The 17,267-nt window shown below is 36.5% G+C and overlaps 1 protein-coding gene across 4 annotated transcripts in view; it reads left to right on the top strand.

Moving 5' to 3' along the window:
- NF1 (neurofibromin 1) overlaps positions 1-17,267 on the top strand; it is a 100,803-nt gene that overhangs the window by 12,005 nt on the left and 71,531 nt on the right. For 3 of the 4 annotated variants that reach the window (XM_075720005.1, XM_075720006.1, XM_075720007.1), the window contains exons 3-14: positions 2,260-2,343; positions 4,608-4,798; positions 7,082-7,188; positions 7,449-7,516; positions 7,766-7,841; positions 8,347-8,504; positions 9,122-9,295; positions 9,469-9,591; positions 9,889-9,963; positions 11,140-11,271; positions 14,319-14,453; positions 15,020-15,133. In XM_075720005.1, coding sequence (XP_075576120.1) covers positions 2,260-2,343; positions 4,608-4,798; positions 7,082-7,188; positions 7,449-7,516; positions 7,766-7,841; positions 8,347-8,504; positions 9,122-9,295; positions 9,469-9,591; positions 9,889-9,963; positions 11,140-11,271; positions 14,319-14,453; positions 15,020-15,133 — 1,437 coding nt within the window. Of the gene's footprint in view, positions 1-2,259; positions 2,344-4,607; positions 4,799-7,081; positions 7,189-7,448; positions 7,517-7,765; positions 7,842-8,346; positions 8,505-9,121; positions 9,296-9,468; positions 9,592-9,888; positions 9,964-11,139; positions 11,272-12,188; positions 12,234-14,318; positions 14,454-15,019; positions 15,134-17,267 lie in introns of all 4 variants that reach the window. The other variant, XM_075720003.1, reaches the window with a different exon arrangement.

Consider the following 17,267-nt stretch of genomic DNA (forward strand, 5'->3'; position numbering starts at 1 on the left):
CTGAGCGACGTGTAGATACCAGTAGAATGCGCTGCTTGCTAGAAGGTGGGGGAAGGTGTTTTCCATTGCATGGAAAGGTGCTTCAGTTAGCTAGGGAAGCAGGGCTAGCAAAGCCTGTAGAGGATGAATGCAGCAGGGCAAAGGAGCTGCTGAGCAGCAGCACGAGGAGGTTTTTTTTTTCCCCCCATCTGTCCTGCCAGAGCATGACCTGCCAGGAATCATTTTGGGAAACAAAGAAGGGGAAAAGAAGGGAAAAGGGTTTAAAACTTAGGCTATTTGAATTTGCCAGGCTGTTTGGATGTTTCAGCACGTGTGTGTGTATAAAATATATATATATTTTAACAACCAGATAAATTTCAGTCAGAACTTTGTAAGAAAAATCTTTGAAAACAATCTCTTGTCTAATGCCTCCAAAGGGATACCTTACTAGTCAGTAAGAGAAGTGAATGAAAAATGTGTGGGAGTGATACACATCTCTTCCATTTGCTGTTTGATATGGATCACAGCCTGTCATTAAACTGTTTAACTTGAGGGCAGTACACTGGTGTGAAGGGATGACAGTTAAGGTGATTTTTCTATGAGTTCCCAAAGAGACGTCTTTAGAGCCAGGTGTCTAGTAGATGGTTTCCTTCTGCATACTGTTTTTTTGTTCTGCCTCCAAGGGAACCATAAAATGATTCCTGAAATCCATCAAAATATGTGACTCCTCAGCATCACCAAAACTGTCTTTTAAAATAGATCTCAGTGGTACCAAAGAGAAGAGAAACCTAGAAAGAAAAAGAATGAATGCAGATGTCCATAGTGTGTCGACTCTAGAAAAATAACTGTCACCATCAAGCTGGGTAGATGGAAAGTTTAGGAATCCTTTATGAGGAGAAAGATGTCATTTGATTTTTTTTTTTTTTTCCTTCCCCTGTGAAGGTCTGGTTTTGGATTTGTCATGAGAAAAGTTTAGTTTATTGAGTTTTGAAGCCATGTGATTTGTGATCATGTGGAATGTCCACAAACAGGTAACAGAACTGGGCAAACTCTAGTGGTACACTTTTTTTTAAATGGTTTTAGTAAGACAGTTTGCAGTGAGCTCTTTTGGATGTCAGTTGTATAGAGAAGTGCATCTGCTAAAACACTACAAAGGGTTGATAAAATCAGAAGATAGGTTGCCCTAGTGCTAGGGATTTTAGGCTGCTTAAAGCTACCTGTAATCCCTTTTGAGAGAGAATTTATTTTAATTAAACTCCATAGGCATAAAGGAATGTGTTGACGTGTAAGATGATTGTCTGATAAATGAGAAAACTATACCATTAAAACAAGTTTCTGTATATGATACGTAGATTTTTAAGAGGAAAGGTGTAGCTAAAAATGTCAGTTAAAAAAGTCAGCATTTGCTTTGCACTGAGGAGCAAGACTTAACATTTTTTATGTTTGGTGGACTGAGCTACTGTATGGATCAGCAATATTTTTGAAGGATTTCTATAGCTGAAACAAAACAGACCAACAGACTGTCATAATGGTTTAGAAAAAAGTCTTGAGGGTTTGCACTCGGCTGAAACTTAGACTTAGTTGAGCTAAGCTCTCACGTGGTTTAAAATACAGCTTCCTTTGGGTGACCTCTACATGCGTTTCATGTGTAGGCAGTAGTACCAATACGTTTTGGCTAAATCTTTTCTGCTTTATTTTGCTGTCTTAATATTGCTGGAACTAGGCACTGTTGTTGGCAGTAAAATTGGGTGCTAGCTTAAACACCCGGTGGAATCCTGCCTTCATCCTGTATCTGAAGTGTGGCATCTTTTTGGAGGGTCTCATGTTTCTTCCTGTGGTCTCTGCTAAATTTTGCAACACTAGTAAGCTTGTCGATATGGATTTGTTGTAACATCGGTTCTATTAAGATGTTGGCAACAAAATACATCACTGGAAAAGAGTCAGCAGTAATTGATACCAAAATAGTTTCTGAAAAGGTATAACCTTCATTTCTGAATAAATTATAGGCCTGATGAAGGTAAGGGGCTGCAGTGTACCTCCAGTCTTACTTTGTGGTAACTGTTTGTTCCGTATTAGATTTGGCATTGCAGACTGGACAGAGATATTTCTTCAGCAGTAAGGTTTTAATTCCTATTTTAATCTAATTTTTGCTGGCTTTATTTCTAAACTCAAAACCAGAGCAGTAGAGGAGCCATAACTTATTGTGCCACTTTGCTACATTAATGCATTACAAGTCAAATTTCTGTGTCTCAGATGAATCCATATCCTCTCTATTTCTAGAGAATATTTGGAGAAACTGCTGAAAAGAATTTATATCTATCTCAGCTGATTATCTTGGATACACTGGAAAAATGTCTGGCAGGGGTGAGTAGGCTTGCATAAGCAATTGCTGAGTTGGAATCAAATGAGTTGGTACAAGTCAAATGCTTATGTATCTGTTATTACTGGTACTAAAGTTAAAACTCATCTGATTGAGAGCAAAGTAGGATTAACGCCATTTGAAAAATACTAAAACTTCCTGTAAATGCAAGTAGTTGATATAATTGATAAATTAAGGATTTGTGGGGTGCTTTTTTCTTGCCTAAAATTAGTGATTTTTTTTTTCAGCTAAATAGATTCTTCAAGTAAACTTTTGAATTTGTCCTTCCCACTATTCAACTAATTTGTGGAGTTATAAATAATGGTTTTGTTTTAATAGTTTGTTAAAAAGAGTTGCAGACAACTGTACTGAGACGTGTGAACTAGAGTAAGGGAAGACACAAACCCAAATGAAGAATTAGATGTGGTTATGAAGCTTTGCTAGATTTTTATAAGCTTTGAATGCTTGTGGCATGTTCTGCTCAGTATTTTTTGAATAGATGCATGAGAACATTTTCATCCCACAATTTAATCTGAAAAAGTAGTGGGATAGTAAATCATGTTAAAAGTAGCAGATAATTCAGTACAAGCATTTTAAGTTTTATGCTAGTAGGTTTTCTGCATACAGGGTTGATTTTTCTTTAAATTTCTTAAAACTTTCCTTTGGTGAAGTAGCTTTTTCATGTACTTGCATATACAGCAGAAACTTTGCTATAACTATTCTAAAGATTACTTTTGCAGGTGTTTCCTAGATTACATTAGTTAACCAAGTCCAAACTTCCACTGGGAGTCCAGTCCTGAGGTTTCCAATCAGAGCTGTGCTGCAAGGCAGTTTGCTATTGCCTTTGGGATGTAAACGGTTGTACAACTTACTGTGCTAAACTGTATAATTGCAAAGCCAAACTTCTCTGTGAGCAAAATTTGCAATGGTTTATTCCTTTAACAAGAAAGGAATTTTTTTTTTAAAGCTGTATTCCTGGATGAATGTCATGAAATCATCTAAGCTCTTTGCTGTTTCCCTGCAACAGTTTTTGAAGGTTCTTTCTTTTTAAGGTAATGACCTTATTATGGCTAGATTTGTCAAGCGGCGTATCTTATATTACAGTACTAAAATAGTCTGAATAATTGTGGATTTTCTAAATTCACAAAAGATCCAGGTAAATATATTTTCCAGAATAATTTTCAGCTTTTACAGCTGAGGTAAATACCTCTTTTTGGCACTTTTTGTGTCTTTGATGCAGTGAGTCAAAAAAACTGCTTTAACTTTGGAAATTAATTCTTTTGAAATATTTCTGACATGCATATTGTTTGAAATGTTAGTGGTTTTTTCCTGATAGATGATGATATTTGAACAGCCTAAAACTGTGCTGAATACTTCTTGCTTTGTGAATTCGAATGAGAGCAAGTTGAGCCAGTATATGTTTAATAAGACCGAGCCAAAGTTCTATACAAAGAGTGTTGTGTTCTGTGATATCTTCAGACGTATTTCTTGCTCAATGTTTCATCAAGTTCTCATGGCAACAGGACTCAGGTCAACTAAGTGGGAGTCTCTGAAACTTCCCAATTCCCTATGGTAAATTCATTGGTAGAATTTTAGAAAGCTTTAATGCTGACCCTTCTGTTAAAACTTGTTCTTAGTAGAGCAAAGTTTCACTTTGAATTCTTTTGTAAATAGTTTCCTTATGTCTCATACTGTGCAAACTGGCAAAAATTAGTTTTTTCTTTTGCAGCAAAGTTAAGCCATTTTTGAGTCGTATAGAGCAATCCCAGGCAAAAGCAAGGAAGAAGCACCTCTTTTTCGGTTCATTTTTTTAATATGAAATATTTGCTGTCAAAATATAGTGGTTAGAATACTACCCAAAAGAGAAGTAAGGGTGGGTCTTTGCCCTTTGAGCTTCTATTCAAAGCCAAGATAGTTAATGCTCTACTGCTAATAATTTACGCAGCTCAACGGGGTGCGATCATCGAAACAGAAATGCGTTTTACTTCAAAAGCTAGTTTGATATTTTCCTTGATACTTGATGACATTGATCAATTTGGTGTCCTACGTATTTTGGAGACTCAACTGAAAATGTAAGATGGTTTGAATGATATGGGTTATTGTTCAAATGGAAGGAAGCCTTTTCTGTGTAGACTGGTCAGTGGGAGCCTGCAGGCAGAATTAGAAGTTCAGATTCAGGTCCTGTGCCTACTAATGGCAGATGCTCCATTTTTTTTGCCTCCAAACCTACAAAACGGAATTTCATGAAATACTGAATGTTTATTTTTAGCAACCAAAGGATACCATGCGACTAGACGAGACTATGCTGGTAAAACAGTTGCTGCCAGAAATCTGCCACTTCATCCACACTTACCGTGAAGGGAACCAGCATGCAGCTGAACTACGAAATTCTGCCTCTGGGGTTCTTTTTTCTCTTAGCTGCAATAACTTTAATGCTGTGTTCAGCCGCATTTCCACCAGGTAGGTGTTCTTCAGTAGCCTGACTTAGTGTATCAGAAGATCTACTAAATACTAGTGTCTAGGACATCTGTCATGAACCGCAGTCTTTCTAATTTCAGAAGAGTTAACTGTTTAAATGATATTTAACAAGATAGTTCTTAAGTGAAATTCCCTCTACCTTTCAAAATTTTACTTGAGTTTCAGTTTACAAAATGAACCTGTTTCATATCCATTCTAGGTTACTGGCAACGTATTTTCTGTGAGCTGTATTTATTGCTTTTTTTAATCTGCTTTCATTAAGCACAAGTCAAATGCTGTTGCAGAGTGAAAATAATGATAACTCAGCTGAATAAGTTGAATAAGTTCTTGTGGGTGCAAGGTGTTCTGGAAAAAAAAGGATGCTGAAGACAGTGCGTTGTATCCATTTACTTATGAATTGAGAATGCAAGATTTCTGATTGTCTACAGCTCTGCTGGAGCCCCAAGGCTGTTTTCCTTCCTATTTTTTCCTGTTTGAAGGCTTTTCTGTTAAATCTATCTTATGCCTGAAGGGGACAAAGCAGCTGGACTGTTAGTTGTTGGAAGAGACCCATTTGTCTTCTGACTGACTTGAATTTCACATTTACTGTAAAAATAACTGTCTTTTCTGCTGTTCAAAGTGAGAAGAGTTTCCATCTATTCTTTGCTGGTTTTGCCCTGTTCAGGTCTTTCTGATGCTTCAGCATTTGCCAATCCACTAGAGTTGTGTATGAAGCTATTTATTACTGAAATACTTTGATGTTTTTTGAAAGTTGCTTGAAGCAGCTTAGCCGTTATCACACATTGTTACAGCTAACATCATCCTTGATTTATTAGAAGTGGAGCTCGGGCAGCCTTATGTGGTTGCATAGCAATGAGTGTGCCAATTTAATGGAAATAAAGGTTTATATATTCCTTATAGCGTAAAAACAATTCCATTCTGACATTTTGGAAAATATTTGCATTTTAGAAATGAGCCTAAAATTATTTAATGATTTGAAATTTTAAGTATTTGAAAACCTTTTACAGAGCCTTTCATAACTTCTGTTTCAAGAACATCGGCTTGGCAGCTAGCGTGGAGGATGTGGTTTTACTCAATAGGTTGATTATGTTTTGTTGCTTATGGAAATAGAAACAATTTCTTTTGCTCCTTTTATAGGAAGTATTTTTCAGTTGAAATTTGTTGACAGTCTTTGAATCTAGTCCATAGATCTATATTTGTTCATGTATCTGTAGCATGGTTTATTTCTCAAGCTCCATCTGTTTGAGCTGGAACATAGTGCTTTTTCCCTAACCTGTTTTTCACTTCAAGATGGCTTGTACATAAATAGTTAAATATTTGACCAGTTGTTGCTGATCTCCACAGGGGTCAGCTTGCCGACAGTTAGCATTGCTGCTCTTTTGACCCGTGCTTCCTGTTTAGGCATATTTCTAGGCCTTGTACAGCAGCTGGGGGATTTTTGGCACGAAAAGCAGAGCAGTGGGGACCTTCCCATTCCCAGCGAGGGCTGTTAAGTTTCCCTGGCGTTGAAGAAATGAAGAACTGCTTTTGTGTGTAGTACTAGAAATCACATTCCATGTCTAAAACACATCTGTAGCTTTGGAAGGAGACATGGCAATCTTTAGTTTGTGAGAACATATGATGTTGTTATTAGTAGCTTAGTATCTGATGAGATGTTTAGTAAATCATCTAATACAAAAGTGTGAAAAGATGGCATTGTGTTTAAAATGGTGTGATTAAACTTCCTCCTGTTTCTTTAGGCCAGAAAAACGTGGACCTTCTTTAGCTTACGAAGAGTGTAAGCCAATGCACTCTTCAGCAATATTAAGTACCGTCAGTCACTGCTTTACTCTTGAGAAGTAGCTGGGGCAAGACTTGCTGTTAAGGAGTGGTAGTCTAAAGGTGTCATGGTTCCATAAAGGTAATATTTAGATGAAAAGATGACAAGATTACTGCTACAGTATGGTCGATAACAGAAGGCTTTAGGCACATCTTGGGCATAAACAGACTGTCACCAGAAGGTATTGGTTTCTTGTAAGACTCATTGCTAGCATTTCTACATCCATTTTCAGTATGAGTATGGATTGAGACCATAATATTAACTCTTAATCATGCAAGGTCTGTCTTTAATTTCTAAACCTGGAAAGGTTTGTCTGAGGAGATCGTATTATATGAGGAGATCATATAATACTACCCTGCTATTCAAATGTATAGAATCGTAGGTATGTGTTCATACCTATCTGACATAATCTGATTGAGAAGTCAGTTTACTTTGCATATTTTTAGATTACAGGAACTGACTGTTTGTTCAGAAGATAATGCTGATGTTCATGATATTGAACTTTTACAGTACATCAGTGTGGATTGTTCAAAACTAAAACGACTCTTGCAAGGTACGATTTGAGCCTGTGTTTTGAAATATTTTTACCTGAATGTGGCTAGTTAGAGCTGACACAATGGTATTGATATGTATATCTTTTTATTGCTGTGTTTTACTCCAAATAGTCATGTATTTATCAAAATATTTAAAAATACTTAAGTAGCATAAAGACATTGGTTTAAAAATTGCTTTGCACTTCAAATGTCTTTTATAATCTGTGTTGTTTTTTGGAACTGTTTATTTTGTAAATGCAGAAATGTTTTACCTTTACAGAGACTGTGTTCAAGTTTAAAGCCCTTAAGAAAGTAGCTCAGTTAGCTGTTATCAACAGTCTTGAAAAGGTAAGGATATTAATATTTATCATTAATATTTATCATTGCTTATTTGCAGACTTTATCTAATTTAGGAATAGTTGCCATTCAGTAATTTGCTATAAAATACATGTTGGTGCATCCCTTTGATGCATATATGTTTTGCAAGAAATGTGGAGTGATTAGAAGTAAGAGTAAAATCTCTCTTCATTTAAATACGTAATTCAGAAAAAATATTTTTAAGCTCTGGAATGTAAAAATGTTTTGCATTATCTGCAGGCATTTTGGAACTGGGTGGAAAACTATCCTGATGAATTCACAAAGCTGTATCAAACACCACAGACTGATATGGCTGGTAAGGCATAACAAATGACACAGTGTTTAAAAGTTGGTTTCTCAGGCATCCCCACATTCACTTGCATTTTGTGCCCTCTTTGCTTCATGTGCAGCCTGCAGATAAGAAACAAATTTCTGTCAACCTTTCTCAGGGCAGGCAAGGATATATTGCTACCTCTTTTCTCTCCTGACTCACCTTTTAAAGAGATTCATTTTGTGGTTCACAACACAAAGAAATAAAACCCAAAAGGTGGAATCTCTTTAAATAGATATTTTTCATCTTGATACAGGGAAAAAACCTGAAGAGAACATCACCTGTATTTGTCTCTAGTCAAAAATAGAGGAATATTGGTATTTTCAGGTAAACCGTGTCTTTAACTGGGTTGAGACCATTTTATCCCCAGCAATGTGCAAAACAGAACTTTTTTCTGTGTAGATGGAGCTATCCCTCTGCTCTTTTATACCCCTTCTTTACCTTTTCATAATTAAAATTGATGTTGAACTGGGGGCTATATTTTTTGCAGATTGTGCGGAGAAGTTGTTTGACTTAGTGGATGGCTTTGCTGAAAGCACAAAACGTAAAGCAGCAGTTTGGCCACTGCAAATTATACTCCTGGTCCTGTGTCCAGAGATAATCCAAGATATAGCAAAGGATGTGGTAGAGGAAACTAAAATGAACAAGGTAGGAGAAGAAAAGTATCTGAATTCTGGTTCTTTGTTTATTCTATATTTCAGGTATATTTTATTTTGTCTTTCCTGCCTAAAAAGCACATTACAATTCCATATGTAAATTTCTGCACCCTTTTAAAGTTCTCACCTAACATATGTTCTTTCACTGTCAATAATTAATACAGATCGTACGTCCCAAACGTGTTATTTCAGAACTTTTACGTCATCTTTGAGAGTGAATCCTAGTGGTGTGATTTCCCCTGCCTCCACCAGTAGCAAACTTAGCATTGCTTCTAGCTGGCCTATGTTGTACTGATCTAGGTTTCTGTGGCGTGTGTACTGTGTGTTCCATAACTGCAGTACCTGTAGCAGATGTTGAATTTGATGTGGCAGCAAACATTATGGTTAAGAGTACACAACCATCTGTCTTTGTGCCATTCTGATTGCCCTAGATTGTTCGAAATTAATAAACGTAACGTTTCTCCAGAATGCTGCATCAAGTTGTTTTTCGCAATCCCAATTATCTATGATTTCTGATCAGAAAATGCAGTGTTGTTTTTAATATTGAAAAACCCTAACCACAGATTACCAAAGCTCTGGTTATAACTATTCCTGATTTGAATTCTGCAGAAACTGTTCCTGGACAACCTCAGGAAAGCACTTGCGGGCCACAGCGGGAGCAGACAGCTGACTGAAAGTGCTGCTATTGCTTGTGTTAAACTGTGCAAAGCATCTACCTACATCAACTGGGAAGATAATTCTGTCATTTTCCTACTAGTGCAGTCCATGGTAGTAGATCTTAAGGTAAAGATGTCTGTTTCCTAATTGCAAGGAAGAAATTTGAATTTTAAAATTGTGAAATAAACTTTGAATTTCTCCTTAATTGAATATGATAGTGGTTTTCAGTGGAAAGTTTTGTATTGAAAGTAGACAAGAATAATCTTGTTATCCGATTTTTTTTTTTTTTAAATACATAGAATTTGCTGTTTAATCCAAGCAAACCTTTTTCAAGAGGCAATCAAAACGCAGATGTAGACCTTATGATTGACTGCTTAGTTTCCTGCTTCCGCATAAACCCTCATAATAACCAACACTTTAAGGTGAGAACACTGCTTACTGGTAAGTCACTCTCCGCATACTATTGATGACCTGTCAATTATAAAAGATATGCTAACAGCAGCTGGAAGCTCATAAATAAGTTCAACTGTATAAATATCCCTTAGTAATAAATCCCTGCATGTTTTTATAAATCTTTTCTTAGCTGGTTAGACTTTCTCATGTTTAGATTTGACAGCTTTTGTCAGTTTAATAAAGACTTCAGTATGTTATTCAGTGTGATAAGAAAGATGGCAGAGAGAAAGATGTTCCTAAGTGGCTTTTATGTATTTTTATTGTAGATCTGCTTGGCACAGAATTCCCCATCAACATTTCATTACGTACTGGTAAATTCGCTTCACCGAATAATCACAAATGTAAGTTCTGAAAGTATTTAATCAGCCCAGCAATCTGTGGCTTCTATTCAGATCAATATCTGCTTCTTAAATACAATTTGAATACTAGACCAAATCTTGTTGCCTGTATCGATGCGGCAAGAGTTGCTTGCTAATAAGGAAGGACATACGAATCTTTGTTCCCACTGTCCACCAGTTGGATTCCCAGTTTGAGAGCTCATATTCCAGTATAAAATTTCAATACACTCTGATGTAGGATGACAAATTAATCTTATAGTTCTCTGGTTTTATAATAGGTACTGCTTTATTGATACATGAAAAACACTCTTGGGACGTTCATCATTACACCACCTTCTGCTACTTCTGGTATATTGACATGGGAGCTTAGGGGAAGAGCTGGCCTCCTGGCTTTTCTCAGGGATTTGATCCAGTGTGAATTTAAATAGTGTAAAATTGTAGTAAATGCTGAGTGCCAAAAATATTTTGGAAGTGTGTGCGGTTGTTCATCTTCAATGTGTTATTGTACTTTAGGTCACTAAAATATGACTTTAACTTTTATACTGTTCAGAAATACTTTCCTGATCAGTATGAAAATAGAATCAGTCAGTGTTGAGCAACCAGCCTTACTTAATTTACATAACATTTTCTATTTCATGTATCCCAACATCGTAATGAAAACACTGTATTTAGAAAAAAAACGTATTAGGCACTTTGACAAATAAGGGAGAAATGCTACTGTACCTGTGGTGGTTTATCTGTGGTGGAGTAATACAGCTTTTCAGATATTATCAAGCACTTAAAATACCGATTTTCCCTTTTGTTCAGTGTATCGCAATGAATTGAGTGCACATTGTTTGTTTTGAAGTATTACTAGCATTCAGTGTACTGAAATCTACCATGGTTTCCTGCATTCATGGTTTCAGAGTTTGTGCTTGTTCAGAAAGAAGAGTAATACAGTAAGCAGCCAAGTTGGAAGTATTGCTTCTGTTATAACTCATTTAGATATTATGAGTTTTACAGTGAAAATGCAAAATTCACATATCGGTAATACTGTGTAAAATATTCATGCGTAAAGGTTATAACTAAAGGTTATAACTATACTACAGCTTTTGTAACTTTTAGTGGTATAAAATAAATCCTAATTTAACTCATAGATTACCTGTTTACCGTTTGAGCATTTCTGTGTTTTCATTCTAGTCTGCATTGGACTGGTGGCCCAAGATCGATGCTGTGTACTGCCATTCCATGGAGCTTCGCAGCATGTTCAGTGAGACGCTTCATAAAGCTATTCAGGGCTGTGGGGCACATCCAGCAATTCGCATGACTCCGGTAAGACTTCTGAAGAAGCTGTTAAAACACAAACCTGTTGTTTTTCCTGTGTCTCCATTCCATTCCAGCTTTTTTATTCATTAACTTTAGACTGGAAACTAGAGGGGGGAGGAACATTGCAATCCAAAAAGCAACAGAGAGCCATACATGCTCTGTAAACCTTGCAGGTTTGGTGTATTGACTGTTTCTAGACAGCGAGTGATGTATATTTCTCAGTTTTCATGCTGCTCTTAAACTGGCAACGTAGAAGTATTTCTTCTGTAACTGTCCTCTGCGGCTAACTGTTCATTTTAAGCTTTCTTGCTGTGTGAAAAGCTAGGTAATATGTCCGTTCTTGTTTAATCTGACAAACGAAAGCATTCTGTATGTGAAGATAATTTCTGAAAACTGCAATGCTTGTACCATGATTGGCATGAGTATCTCTTCATTTGTCTTGCTTGCTTTCTCTTGAGCAAGTTGACTGTTTGGTCTTGGTTACAGCAACTAAGTAAAAGATTTTTTTTAACCGTTAATGAAATAAAGTCGATATTCTTGCTTGTCTTGGAAAAAGTGTTGAGTAAATTCAAATTTGTAGTTCATCCAAATTTTTTTAGTAAGTTCACGTGCAGCTGCGTTGCCTTTCTTCTGAACTTTCCATTTGGGACTTTGGATGTGTCAAGTGAACTTGGTTGGTTGTTTTAGAAGGCCTAAAATGATACATGAAAATATCCCTATTGGGCTTCTCAAATGAAAGCAAATGATCAGAATACCTTTAGTTGAAAGCTACGACATGTTTAACTTGCTTTTTACATGTATATATTCATCTGTTGAGAAAATAGCAGGGGTGTTGTAATGGCAACTCTGACATTGATTGGTGGTGCTTTGTCTTCTGCTTCTTATTTTCCGTTCTTATTGGCTGCTGTCGCTCACATGGTCAGATGCCAACCAGTCACTGTTTTGCATGGCAGTGGGCCTCTGTTGCTGTAAGTATGACCCATTGTAACTACCGCAGAAAAGCCTTTCCTTGCTCTGACTTTTCTGTGCATAGTTACCACTGCAGTCACTTCATCTGGGGTGCGAGAGGTGGCATGTGTCACCCGAGGAGGCAGGACTGGAGGAGACCTTCGGCACCCTGCTTGGCAGTTGCGAGGCAATCCCTTTCACAGCCAGTCGAGCTCCCTCCTAGAAGGAAAGGCTTTGTGTGGGTTCTGTTCTTTTCCTTCTGCCCCCGACTTTTCCATCACGATGCTTTTCCAGAATCTCCCCGCTCTGGTTGTTAGAACTGTTTTCTAATTTCCAGCCTAAACTTCTGTCTAACTTACCCCCATTTGTTCTTGTTCCACTGTTGTCTGTTAGCTTCAAAGCGGTGTTCATCCCCTTGACGTATTTGCAGAGAGCAGTCGTGTCCCTGTCTTTGTTCATTGATAGTCTTTACTTTTGATTGTGTGAAGTAAATACATCACTTCACGGAAACAAATCGGCCTCTTTTGCCACGTGCCTCTTCTCAGAGTAATTCCCGTCACTGTAGCAAACTGAGGGTTAGCGCAGAATTAGTTACCTCTACCCCTGTGGTATCAGTTTCTTGATCAGATGCTTTTTTACGTGGTAGATTTTAATTCTGTGTATTTTCACACTAACTATTTAGCAAAATAGCATGAGGTTAGGTTTTAATTTCTTGTAGAATTTAATTATACAATGTCATATCTCTTCTTCAGTTACTTTGAGGATGATTTCAAGCTAGCTTCCTTTTTTGTTCAGAACTTGTAAGTTTAGTGAAAGTGAAAAACAAGTTCGTGTTATTGTTTGAGATCTTTGCAAATAATAAACTGGACAAAATAGTTTAAAAAGCTGAGTTTCTAAAGAGTGTTGTATTCTGTCTTGTGTTGAATATCAACAATGGCAGTTTTTTTTGTCCAAGTTACTGTCTCGTAACTATTTTGGTAGCTGTAAGCAAAAATACTAATTTAATTCCTGCTGATATAAGATTAAAATTAATGAAAATATAAATTCCATAAACTTACTGGAGAGAGATCTTTTGTCTTTGGACATACTGGGGACCCATTAACACAAGTTCACCTTTTTTTTAATATATGTATTTACATATGTGCGTGTATATATATGAACACACACACATATATAGTATTTTTCACAGACTTTAGTATGCATTGAAATTATTTTTGTTGAGATGAAGAAACTGCAGTTGATGGCCATACAACAGGGTGGTTCACTTTGGAGCGTTGTGCGCACTGTAGGATCGAAGCATAAACTCAATTTTTGAAATCCTTACAACCGGTACAATCCATATACACTTATTTCACAACCAACACGGTGTATGACCATTTGTTAAACGTGTTGGTCATATTGCTACCTGGATTCTGTTGCATGAACAGCAGTGGTGGAATATGATTCAGTTCACACTGGAGTCAAACCAGAATACCTTGTGTGAATTCTCAACACATATCTTAAAATGTCCTCCATTTCACATGAGGAACTTGACTAGTACAGAAGTAGTTTGCAGATTTTTCAGATGATGCTACATTTTTTCTTTTTTTTTTTTTAGTGATGCAGTGTGTACCGTGTGAAAACTGAAAGGTGCATTTTTCAGAGGCTGTACAGATGAAAATGCTATCATCCGGACTGTGATTATGGCAGAAAATAGAGAATATTTTGCCTTTTGAAAAAAATTCCCTACCCTCTCATGTATTCAAGCTTACTTGGAAACATTTATTTCTTTCTCACACCAGAGAAAATCTCTCTAAATTCTTATTAGTCCTTTTACCCATCTTTCTTTTGCCACAGTTCGCCATATGCAAAAACTTTTATGTCCACATGCAGCTCACTAAAACACTTCTTAAGTAAATTTTAAAGATATAATAAAGTGATAGCATATGTGTATGTAAAAGGGGATTTTTAAGTAGGCTGCGCAACTATACTTGAGTGAATTTAATATCTTTTAAACTTTTTCATTAGTTATAGATTATAAAAGCAATAAACATCATAAGATGTTTAATTATAACTGCTATGTAGACTACCTTACTGACAATGACTGTGATTTTTCCTTCCATCAGAGTCTTACATTTAAGGAGAAAATGACAAGCCTTAAATTTAAAGAAAAACCTACTGATTTGGAAACCAGAAGCTACAAGTTCTTGCTGTTATCCTTGGTAAAACTGATCCATGCTGATCCAAAGCTTTTGCTGTGTGTAAGTATATCATACTATTCATTCATAGTAAAAGTTACTTTTGAAGCTACTTAATGAATAAAAATTAAAAACATAAAGCTGGTGTCTAGGATACTTCCCTACTCACTCTTTTCTCTGGTTATAATGCTTCTGTTCTTTCAAAGGAAAAAGACAAAACCAAAAAGAAATTGTAAGAAATTTTACAGAACCAGAGCAACACAATGGAAGGGAGCATAAAGCTCTGTAACTCTGAAGGGGGTATGGGAGGCGGAGAGGGGAATAGGACAAGAAGAAAACTAAAATAAGGCAGGGGGAAATTAGTCATCATTTCAATGAGTCGAAAGACAGGTGTGCTCTTAGATCTTTCATTTTCTCAGGTCTGTTTATTGTTTAATTTAAAAATATTTCAATTCTGTCAAAGATATGATAAGCAAAGGGTATCATAGCTTAAAAAGAAATGAGGTACCCTCTTAAAGATCCAGAAATCCCCCTAGTTTAATTACAGGAATGCCGCTGTAGTGGTCAGTAACACGGTCAGTCATTAAAAAGTTTTACAACTTAAATTTGCTTTTCTTTTTGCTGTCTAGAATCCAAGGAAGCAAGGGCCTGAGACGCAAGGGAGCACGGCTGAATTGATTACAGGCCTTGTACAACTTGTTCCACAGTCCAGCATGCCAGATATAGCACAAGAAGCCATGGAGGTACGGGGTAAATGTTCTCTGTGCCCAGTGGTTGGTACACAGACAAATCAAGGCGCTTGTAGAAGCTCCGAAGTATTGACTAGCTATGAAATTCTGTGCCTTAGAGTTTGGTCTCTGTTGGTCTTTTTCTAAATGTCTCCTGCACTGAAAGCTTTACAGGAGAGGCCTGTAAGAAAATTTAAAAAAGCAATTCATACTGCCTCTTGTGACTACCCTGCTCCTCTTAATATGGTTTGTTCATCCCTGGTGTTGATCAAATGCAGTTTGACAGTTCCTCTGCTCCATCTTTGCAGAGAGCACCATTAAGCTTGCCCTTTCTCTTCTATATTTTCTAAATGGCTGTGAGAAAAATGCCTGATGCAGTGGCTGGTCCTGTATTCGGTTGTGCATCAGAGGCGGCCGTATGTGTGGGAGGGATGGACTGGATACTTTAAAGCTACTGAAATCGTCTTCCTGCCGGCTTTGACTGAAGAAGCTAACAAATCACCAAAATCACCAAAGTTACTTCTGATTTTTAGCCTTTCCATGCAGAGTTGCTGATTCTGTGACTTTTCTGTGACTTTGCCAGTTCAGTGGTAACATTTGTGTGGTTTTCACTCTGGTGGGTCTCCAGAGCACTTCATGTACAGTGAAAGCAGACTTTAGCTTCTCCTTGTGCATAATGCGACAGAAAGGTTTTTTTTTTTTTTAGTCCATGGTGCCACTTATACTGCCCTGCCTCCTTTAGATTCCCATTCTAAAAAGTGCACTGTAGAGCGTGTGCCTCATTGACATCTGTCATGTTTTAGGTTTTCACAGGTAGACTGAAAAAAGGATTTAACTATACCTATATGCTATTAAAGCTTTACATAAATAGTTGAATTTTAGTAGGTAAACTGAGGCTTTTGTGTTAAACCTTACCTCAGCAAGAATTGCCACAAATAGTGTCAATATACTACTGCCTATCAATATACGAACTACATATTTCTGTATAGTTTAATGGTAAGATTCAAGGCTATTTCTTGTATAAGAATAATCCTTTTCAGTGTGAAAGTCTCTGGGGAAGTTTATGTTGGCTGGTCACATCCTTATGGTCATTTACAGGAGTTTAGAGATTGAAAATTTTTGGCTGTTATGTAGTGTAATTTTGGTGTACTGTTCAATCTTGATTCTTTATTGATCTTAATCCCTAATCTACCTATTGGTTTAACTAGCTGAAGATAGCACTCTCATATCTGTTTTTGACTAGCATGTTACTAAAGATGTTCTGGAATATTTGTTTAAAATAGGAAGCAATTTGAAATAACTACTAAAATACTGTTGGAGAACAATATGGGTTGTTTTTTCTTTAAAATGGCATTTTTAATAGCAATCCCTTTGCAGCAAACTTTTTTTTTTTAATTTGTGAAGAAAAAATAGCTAAGACTTTCCTCATTTCTGTCTTTAACTTGTTTTTTTACCAAAGTGAAAGTTTATTTGCCTGCATATCAGATCCCAAGTAATAGGTGACTTAAGAGATTTTGTTTGCTATAGTTGTTTGGTATAACTAAGAATAAAGAACTTCAAATCAATAATTTTCTGTTTGTTTATAGCCTTTGACCAGTTTAATTTTTATCAGATATGTATTTCTTCTGAAAATTGTCTTCAGCTAATTTATAAGTAGTTGATTTTTGAGATGTTTCTAGTTATTCTGACTGAATCAAAAGCAGAGATTAAGGTTTTGGCCATAGTTCACCAGTATGTTCTTAGACATGGTCAGAACCTATTCTTATCTAAGTTTTTGCTTGTGCAGGGAATGGTTACAAAGAGCAAAGTATTTGCCTGTTCTGACTTGGCAAAGAGCTCAAACTACAGAAATTAACCTAGGAGTTTATATCCAGAGGATTGGTTGCATTACTTTTTTTGCAGCTGGACATTAAGTAAATATTAAAGCCAAACCCTGTCTTTTAAAAAAACACCTTGTCTGTGTGTGTAGTATGGATTTGTATGGAAATACAAGGTAAAACCTCTAGGTTTGGATTGTCAATGCGTAATAAAGACTAAAATGAAATACTTTTGACGCGGACTAACAACGAACTCTTGTTCTTCTGTATAAAATGCTTTTTTATATCTTTGGTTGTTTTTAAAACAACGTAATTACTGTGTGGTTGCACCT

The sequence above is a fragment of the Pelecanus crispus genome, chromosome 12, assembly GCF_030463565.1.
Source record: "Pelecanus crispus isolate bPelCri1 chromosome 12, bPelCri1.pri, whole genome shotgun sequence".
Lineage (NCBI taxonomy): Eukaryota > Metazoa > Chordata > Aves > Pelecaniformes > Pelecanidae > Pelecanus > Pelecanus crispus.